This window comes from Aegilops tauschii, chromosome 5, assembly GCF_002575655.3.
Source record: "Aegilops tauschii subsp. strangulata cultivar AL8/78 chromosome 5, Aet v6.0, whole genome shotgun sequence".
NCBI classification, from domain to species: Eukaryota; Viridiplantae; Streptophyta; class Magnoliopsida; order Poales; family Poaceae; genus Aegilops; species Aegilops tauschii.
Window position 1 is genome coordinate 492242734 of NC_053039.3, and position 9622 is coordinate 492252355.

The following is a 9622-nucleotide window of genomic DNA, read 5'->3' on the forward strand; positions in this document are numbered from 1 at the left end:
TAATGGTAGAAGAACCTACGGTCCATTTTTCTCTCGCAAAAGTAAGAAAAAGTCACTCACATTTCGCCTGTTTTTCCTTTGCTGCATTTTTGCTCTCGCATCACAAGTCAAACTCGATGATGCTTCATCGGAACAAAAACTCGGTAATAATGCATGCATGCATGCACGCACGCAATAATGCAGGTCCAGGAGCCGGAGCGCCCCACGTGTCCCCCGGGCCAGCGGACGTTGCCCACGGAATCGTCCAGGTCGACCGCCACCTGTTCCGTTCCGTCGACCACGCCGGTTCAGTTGCCTGTACATATACCCAACTCTCGACCTGTGCTGTGCAGACAGCAGAGCTCGATCCAGAGAGAGAGAGAAAAGAGCGAGAGTGATAACTGAGAGAGGTCTCGCGCGCTCGGCGATGGCAAAGTCGTTCCTCGCGATGAAGACGGGCCCGGCGGCCGGCGCGTCGGAGGCGTCGCAGGCGCTGCTGGAGTCGGACCTGCGGGAGCTGACCATGGCGGCGCGGAAGCTCGCCAACCACGCCATCGTCCTCGGCGGCGGCATCGGCTTCATCGGCACCTTCCTCCAGTGGCTCGCCTTCGCCGCCGCTGTGTCAGTACCAGCCCCCCTCCCCTCCTTTTTTCCCCTAATCTTGTAATTTTTTCTTCCGTCAGTTGTCACAGAGCTATGCGTCTGTCTGAACCTCGGTGTTTATCTTCTTCTGCTGCAGATATCTCTTGGTGCTGGACAAGACCAACTGGAAGACCAACATGCTGACGGGCCTCTTGGTCCCTTACATTTTCTTCACCATGCCCGGTCTGCTCTTCGGCTTCATAAGGTGATTATCCTCGCAAATTCTCTGCCTGCGGTCTGCAGCGTCCCTTCAGATTTTAAGTTCTGGATGCAATTATTCGTGACCTGCGGGATTGTTTCTCAGCGAGCTGTGTGACTGTTTTTCCAGTGATCTGTAGGACTGTTGCGTTGCTATGGATTACTAACAATTTGCAGTTTGTACGATGCGAGCTCACAAAATCAAAATATTGCATATTCGGAAAATCCAATTCGGCTCCACGGAGCAAATGATATTGCACGTTCAAAATGTAGTTTTGCAAGTGTAAAAAAAATAGAGGTGTTCATTGTCGCACCAAAATGCTACCCGCAGATTTTTAGGGGAAAAGCTTAAGCATTTTAACCTATAAAAATAAGACAAGTCCAACGACAAATGTTACACTTAAATTTATTTATTTCATCGACGAAGCACTGCTATCCTGTTTCGCATGAAAATTGTCAACCACGTTTGTTAGACTGAAATGAACATCTACAGAAAAAGTATTTATTTACTATTTATTTTGAATTTACTGTTAATCCGGGAGCGGAGCATATGCTCTCCCCAAAGCCAAAACGGCACTCCCATACCCAGAAAGAGAAAATACCCTTTGCTTACAGTGGTGAACTTCCAGCTTTGGTGCTGGTGGCTGGTTAGAGCTCTTCAGTAGTTTGCTTTAGTTTTTCTTTAAAGGAAGCAAAAGATTAAGTAAGCAGAAGAGAGTTGGGAACTATTGAGGGCATGGCCAATGCATAGCCTCACGCTGATGCCTCACATGCCATGTAGGATCGGATGAGAGACAAAGTAGGTTCGGATGGGGAAGCGGAATCCTTTGCAGGAGACGGATGAGTGAAAAAGAAGCAAAGAATGACGAAAGACGAGACTATACTAGTGGTTTTCTCTTTCTCGGTTTCTGTTTTCTTATTTGGGATCTTGCTTTTTATGGCTCTCATCTCCGCAACTCGCGATTATCGCGAGAAAACTGTGTAGTTTGCTTTTAATTTTTTAGTTTCCTTTTGTGCGTCGACACTAGATGCTGGTCTGGACGTGGTTTACTCTGTTATCAGTGATAGTGAGCACAGGCTTTCTGGTTGTACCGTTGAAAATACCGTATATCAGAAGTGATGGTATTGTTGGCATTTGGTGCACATGATAAGTCAAGGGCCTGAAGATCGATTTTCTTTAAAACCAAGTTATCTCACAACCGAGAATAAAATCCGAGAACTGACCTCTTTCATGCTTGTTGTCCCGAGTCCGGACGGCAAAACTCAAGCTCCCTTTTTCATGCTTGTTGGTTGTACTGATAGTTGCAGTCCAGATACTTCCATGATGCTATATCGTGTGTTGATCCATTACAAATTCCTGATTGCTGAACATCAAAATTGCAGGGGGGAGATTGGCAGCTGGGTTGCGTTCGTTTTCGTCGTCCTGCGGCTATTCTTTCCGCGCCACTTCCCTGGTACTATCATTTTGCTCTCTGTTTCTCGTCCTTATTGTTGCTCCCTAGCAGATTATTTCAGCAAATATGTGTTGGTTTTCCGTCATGTACTCAACAAGCCAGCCGTTAAAACATTGCATAAATCTCACAATGGGATCTTCATCATGTTGTCAGATTGGCTGGAGCTGCCTGGGTCTCTGATCCTCCTCACGGTGGTCGCCCCCGCCATCTTCGCGGACACCTTCCGGGGCTCCTGGCTCATCATCGGCGTCGGCGTGTGCCTGGTCATCGGGTGCTACCTGCTCCACGAGCACATCAAGGCGTCGGGGGGCCTCAAGGAGGCCTTCCAGAAGCCCAATGGCTGGTCCAACACCATCGGCATCCTCCTCCTCTTCATCTACCCGGTCTGGGCCGTCGTGATGTGGTTCCTGTAGACCGTTCGCCGCTGTTTTGCGGTTCATCGTGTGATGTTTGCTCCGGCGATTTGGTGTCGATGAACCATGCGCTCTTGTACCTGTTGAATTTTGATGAACTGTCTCGGCCATGTTTCGATTTGGTGTCACTTATTTGTTTCCTTCATCTGTGGGTACATAGCCATCAATAAAAACATTTGCTCTGTTGATCGGTGGGTGCATTGAAGTGAAGAGTTCCTGGCCAAGTGATGTTCGTATGATGGTTACGTGCAACTGATCTGTTATGAGCTTATTGATTACTCCCTCTGTATCGAAATAAGTGTTTAGTACAAAATTATACCCCATATTAGTTTGTGAACTCAAGTAATCGTCGTATTTTTGGTAGGTGGGAACAAGGCTGAGCTATGGAGGCCGTCCTTAAAAACTACTTACTCCGTCCCATAATATAACAGCATTTTTGACATTACAGCTACGTGAGAATGTTAAAAAAAAGTGACCAATCTTTGGAAAACAAGAACCGCTAAAAATCTTTTTTTACAAAGACAAACTTCCAGAATTTGAACTGCGAACATCTTTACGAACATTGCTGCCCGTACATGCACTTATTCAGACAAGCATGTCTATAATACATATTGCGGTCAAAAGTCAAATCCCGTGATATACTGTGACAGCAAGCTTAAATTAAAATTAAAATACTGCATGCATGCAATAATACAGTTGCGATCTGTCCCCCACGTGTCTGTCCAGCGGGCCCGTAGAGAATTGTCCAGACCGTTCCGTCGACCCTAGCAGGTCCAGCTAATTCAGCTGAGCTGCCGGCCTGTACATATTTCCTCCTATCCGCACAGGCACAGCCAAAGCACAAATCAAACCCAGACCCGAGCCCATCCATCCATCCATCCATCTTGAGAACTCTCGAGGTCTCGGCGATTCGGGGGAGATGGCGCCGTCGTTCCTCGCGATGAAGGCGGGCGCGGCGTCCGGCGCGTCGGAGGCGGCGCAGGCGCTGCTCGAGTCGGACCTGCGGGAGCTGGGCATGGCGGCGCGGAAGCTCGCCAACCACGCCATCGTCCTCGGCGGCGGCCTCGGCTTCGGCCGCCACTTCCTCAAGTGGCTCGCCTTCATCGCCGCCGTGTCAGTACATACCAACCCCCCTTTATTTTCCTTGTTGCGACGAGCTTTGGTTTCTGCAAAGGGGATCTCCGATCTCCCTCGCCTCCTGACCATTTCGGGAGGACCACGGGGCAGTTGAGACGCCTGCGAGAAACATCAGGACAGCATATTCGCTTGGAAGTAGTAATTTTTAGTAAGCTTGAACGTGTAATTTAACTGCGGTACCCTAGAGCGAGATGCCAATTGCCAAACGCGGTCAAATTCGTGCGAAAACCTCGGTCATAACGGATGCTTGGTAGGAAATGTTCACGATTGATTGTGTGGGATTTGCGAAGCAAACATCCCTAACATACAGACAGAAGTCTGACCTTATCAAAGTGTATATGCTGTGATGTTAAGCTATTACTTACCTGTTAGGATAACTCTGCAGCCTATATATGATGGTCTCTTCAATCTTCAAGTGTATATGCTGTGAGTTGAGGAGTTTATGTGTCCACTTAACCTGAGATTGTTACCTTCTTGGCAATTGTCGGTTAGTCACCGGATTATGCATTGTCTGAACTTTGCCGTTCTCTTCTGCTGCAGGTACCTCTTGGTATTGGACCGGACAAACTGGAAGACCAACATGCTGACCGGACTCTTGGTCCCTTACATATTCTTCACCCTGCCTGGTGTGCTGTTCTCTCTCGTAAGGTGGTTATAGTCGCAATTTCCCTTCTGCGGCATCAGTTCGTGTTTTCAGTTTAAATGCAGTTGTTAGTAGCTGTGGAGGATTGTAGCATTCCTGCAGATTAACCGATTTGAAATATCTGAAATTCTGAACTTAGAAAATCGAAATATTTCATGTATTTTTTCCAGAATGAAAAACTAGTGCATTAGGTTGTCGATAAAGCGAGGTAAGATATTGTTCATTGTTGGTTGATATCACCGGCTATAGGGCCAGAGTGCCGGTCTTCTTAAAAAAAGCTCACTTCACTGAGGATAGAATCAAAGAACTTTATAGGTTGTTGATAAAGTGAGGTAAGATACATGCCAAATATAGGTTATTTTAACCTATTGCTACCTCACTGCAAAAGTCGGGGTATCTTTTTCATGCTTGTTGTCTACTGGTTGAAGGATCACCGCCTCTGCCTCACTGGCTGATACTTCCATGGTGCAATATCCTCTGTTGCCTTAATTGTACAGCACTAGATATAGATATTTGAATCAAATTTGTGATCATCAAACATCAAAATTGCAGGGGAGAGGTTGGTGCCTGGATTGCATTCGTTGTAGTCATCCTGCGGCTCTTCTTCCCGCGTCACTTCCCTGGTATCATTTCCTACCTAATCTTTTACCTATCCTTGCTGCCCCTAGCAAATTATCACTATGTGTTGCATTTCTCATCTTTGTTGTGCCCTGTAAAGAGAATTTTCTGCTTATAATAGCACTACCAAAAAACATGTCCTTATTTTTCATCTACGCAATAAGCCGCTAAACTGTTACATAAATCACGCAATGATCGTCTTCGTATCTGTATCAGATTGGCTAGAGCTGCCTGGCTCTCTGATTCTTCTCACGGTGGTCGCCCCCAGCCTCTTCGCCGACCACTTCAGGAACGACCTCGTCGGCGTCTTCATATGCCTCGCCATCGGGTGCTACCTGCTTCAAGAGCACATCAGGGTGTCAGGAGGCTTCAGGGAGGCCTTCAGGAAGGCCAATGGCGTGTCCAACACCATCGGCATCGTCCTGCTCTTCGTCTACCCAGTCTGGGTCCTGGTGCTCTGGCTCCTGTAGGACATCTACTGCTATCGGTGTGGCCATTGATTGGCTTGTGCAGTTCTGTTCGCTGTTTGGGGATTCATCGTGTAGACGCTTTCGATGGTGATTTGGTATTGCTCGTCCGGAGCCGATGAACTGTGCACGTTTGTACCTTTCTGATGGACATGTTTCGATTTGTTGTAGTTCTGGTATGAGGTCTTTGTTTCCTTGATTTGTGGGTACATAATTAGTCTTTGTTTCCTTGATTTGTGGGTACATAATTATCAATAAAAACATCATCACTGTTGATTGGTGTATTGAAGTCGAGCTGCTGTCTTAATTCTCTCGTGTTTGGTCGTATATTGCGTGCATGTAATGCTTTATCAGCCTATTATCACCCAATATAGTTTTTTTAGAAACACATTATGGATGTGAACGCTCACAAACACGCACATACACTCCCACTCACAAACACGTACATACACTCACTCATATACACTCCCACTCACAAACACGTACATACACTCACTCATATGAATCGAGAGACTGTCGAATGCGACTGTCGAATGGTTTGGTCTTGAGATTGACTAAGTCATTATAAACGCACGCTATTGACGGAAACATGGCCACTCCTTGAATGAAATTTCATCCAATATTATAAAGTGGACAAAGCTTTGCCTTAAGATGTAACAAATGCTCTGTTCACCCTCTCCACCTCTGAATATTGTAAACTGGACAAAGCTTTGCCTTAAGATGTAACAAATGCTCTAATCATCCTTTCCGCCTCTAAATTGAGAACCTAAGAGCATTTATAGCCGGGCGTCTCAAACTCGTCTCAAACGCTCCGGCGAGAGGACCAGTAACTGACTGGCCAAAAAAAAAATATTTAATGACCCACACGGGCGCTTCAAACCGGTCTCAAACGCCCGGGTTGTCTGGTGCCCGTCATATCCAGCCCAAATATAGGGTGGATATGAGATGGCCGGGGCGCACCCGGGCGCGTCCGCTACGTCTGTCCGGTCGACCACCAACCCCACTCTGTCACCACAAAAACTTCAATTCGGGACCCTAACTCACTTTACTCTCCTCTCTCACTTTGTCCCCTCTTCCCCCCTCTCTGATTTCTCCGACATGGATCGAACCCGACGACTCCGGCGAGATGTCGAGCTCCGACAACCGCACCGACTCCAACCTCGACGTCGACGAGGAGAGCTGACTCTCAGCAGTCCAAGGTGGGCACAGTGACGCTAAGGCCATAGCGCTTGGAAAGCGGCTCGTACAGGACACGTCCCGAGAGCGTTTCTGCCGCATGGGACGTGGCGCTCTGTTGTGGCTCTGCCGCATGGGAGAGAAGCAGGGGCTTGGCGGTCAGAGAAAGAGGTTCGTGCAAGACAGGACCCGAGAACGTTTCCATCCTGCAGGCGGGGCGCGGCTCTTCGATTCAACCGTAGGGGCAGAGAAGCAGGGGCCCAGCAGCCAGAGGAAAGCGGTTCACGCCGGAGAGGTCCCCGGGACATTTCCATTGAGACTGGCACGAAACACCCCAGTTACCCAGCCTTTGCCTTGACTGATAGGCGGGTAGGGAAACACCAGGAGCGCGGCTTTGCCTTGATTGACAAGATCCGACCTCCGCCGCGGGCCACCCGGCCTTAGGCTTGTGACATCCAGTGCAGCCTCTCCAGGCCCAGCCTGCCCGAGCGACGCACGAGAAGGCGTCAGAGGGGGTGGGGCCCAGAGTCCAAAGAGGCCAGGCATGTGGTGCTTGCTGCCTCCTGGTGGGAAAACGGAGCCCAGTCACTTCGCCGCCCAGTCGCTTCTCACTAGAGAGGATACCTATATATCTCACCTCAGGTTTTGTAAAGTATCGTAAAGCAAAGGGAATAGCACATGATAACCAAAGGTTTCATATATTGTCATTCGTGTACTCATAGGGATTGATATGGATGTCCACGGTTTCGCTATCGATCATTGAACGAAAGGGGCTTTGTTCATGTCTATGTTTTACCGAACCTACAGGGTCACAAGCTTTAGGTAATCGTAATCTGCTGAGTGTTATTAGAAGAGTTATGAGAAAACATTTATGAAATAGTTTCATTAATATTCGAAATAGTTTCGAGAGGAACCGGAAGCATTTCGGTTTTATCGAAAGAGCTTCGGGGTATACCAAGTAATACTAGGAATTGATATATAGGTGGAAATTGTTTTTGAGGACTTAAATATAAGTTATAAAGGGCTGTAATATGATTAGGAGGCCCCTGGAATTTATTCATAGTCAATGGGCTAAAGAAAAATAGAAAAGGCCTATTAGGGGAGAGTTAATGGGCCTTAAGGCCCATTAGTGGAGGTGCCTGCTACCTCTTGAGCATGCGTTGGTTTTCCCTTGAAGAGGAAATGGTGATGCAACAAAGTAGCGTAAGTATTTCCCTCAGTTTTGAGAACCCGGGTATCAATCCAGTAGGAGACAACGCACAAGTCACCTAGTACCTGCACAAACAATCGAGAACCTTGCAACCAACGCGATAAAGGGGTTGTCAATCCCTTCACGATCACTCGCAAAAGTGAGATCTAATAGAGATAGTAAAATAAATATTTTTGGTATTTTTGTTGTATATATTGGAAAGTAAAGATTGCAAAATAGTAAACGAGATGCGATGTACATAAAAGAGATGAAATATAATAGGAAAGAGACCCGGGGGCCATAGGTTTCACTAGTGGCTTCTCTCAAAATAGCATGTATTATGGTGGGTGAACAAATTACTGCCGAGTAATTGACAGAAAAGCGCATAGTTATGAAGATATCTAAGGCAATGATCATGAATATAGGCATCACGTCCGTGTCAAGTAGACCGAAATGGTTCTGCATCTACTACTATTACTCCACACATCGACCGCTATCCAGCATGCATCTAGAGTATTAAGTTCATAAGAACGGAGTAACACATTAAGCAAGAATACGTGATGTAGAGGGATAAACTCAAGCAATATGATATAAACCCCATCTTTTTATCCTCGATGGCAACAATACAACACGTGCCTTGCTGCCCCTACTGTCAATGGGAAAGGACACCGCAAGATTGAACCCAAAGCTAAGCACTTCTCCCATTGGAAGAAAGATCAATCTAGTAGGCCAAACGAAACCGATAATTCGAAGAGACTTGCAAAGATATCAAATCATGCATATAAGAATTCAGAGAAGAACCAAATAATATTCATAGATAATCTTGTTCATAAATCCACAATTCATCGGATCTCGGCAAACACACCGCAAAAGAGTATTACATCGAATAGATCTCCAAGAACATCGAGGAGAACTTTGTATTGAGAATCAAATAGAGAGAAGAAGCCATTTAGCTAATAACTATGGACCCGAAGGTCTGTGGTAAACTACTCACGCTTCATCGGAGAGGCAATGGTATTGATGTAGAAGCCCTCCGTGATCGATTCCCCCTCCGGCAGATCACCGGAAAAGGCCCCAAGATGGGATCTCACGGGTACAGAAGGTTGCGGCGGTGGAAAAGTGGTTTCGTGGCTCCCCCTGATGTTTCTAGGGTATAAGAGTATATATAGGTGAAAGAAGTACGTCGGTGGAGCTACGAGGGGCCCACGAGGGTGGGGGGCACGCCTACCCCCCTGGGCGCGCCCTCCTGACTAGTGGCTTCCTCGTGGAGTTCCAGACTTTGACTCCAAGTCTTCTGGATTGCTTTCGGTCCAAGAAAGATCATCTCGAAGGTTTCATTCCGTTTGGACTCCGTTTGGTATTCCTTTTCTACAAAGGTCTAAAATAGGCACACACAAAAACAGAAACTCGCACTGGGCCTCTGGTTAATAGGTTAGTCCCAAAAATAATATAAAAGAGCAAATTAAATCCCATTAAACATCCAAAACAGATAATATAATAGCATGGAACAATCAAAAATTATAGATACATTGGAGACGTATCAAGCATCCCCAAGCTTAATTCCTGCTCGTCCTCGAGTAGGTAAATGATAAAAACAGAATTTTTGATGTGGAATGCTACCTAACATAATTATCAATGTAATTTTCTTTATTGTGGCATGAATGTTCAGATCCGAAAGATTCAAGACAAAAGTTTAATATTGACAT

At 46.5% G+C, this 9622-nt stretch overlaps 2 protein-coding genes across 2 annotated transcripts; both read left to right on the forward strand.

The window, feature by feature from the left end:
• The first annotated feature begins 188 nt into the window (after window positions 1-188).
• On the forward strand, window positions 189-2872 carry LOC109775930 (cold-regulated 413 plasma membrane protein 1). Its single transcript, XM_020334631.3, has 4 exons — window positions 189-600; window positions 719-826; window positions 2203-2273; window positions 2427-2872. The coding sequence occupies exons 1-4, from the start codon at window positions 407-409 to the stop codon at window positions 2684-2686; spliced, it is 633 nt and encodes a 210-aa protein (XP_020190220.1). The 5' UTR covers window positions 189-406; the 3' UTR covers window positions 2687-2872.
• A 607-nt stretch (window positions 2873-3479) lies between these two features.
• Window positions 3480-5845, forward strand: LOC109775928 (cold-regulated 413 plasma membrane protein 1). Its single transcript, XM_040390929.2, has 4 exons — window positions 3480-3799; window positions 4364-4471; window positions 5019-5089; window positions 5301-5845. The coding sequence occupies exons 1-4, from the start codon at window positions 3606-3608 to the stop codon at window positions 5552-5554; spliced, it is 627 nt and encodes a 208-aa protein (XP_040246863.1). The 5' UTR covers window positions 3480-3605; the 3' UTR covers window positions 5555-5845.
• Window positions 5846-9622: the final 3777 nt, after the last annotated feature.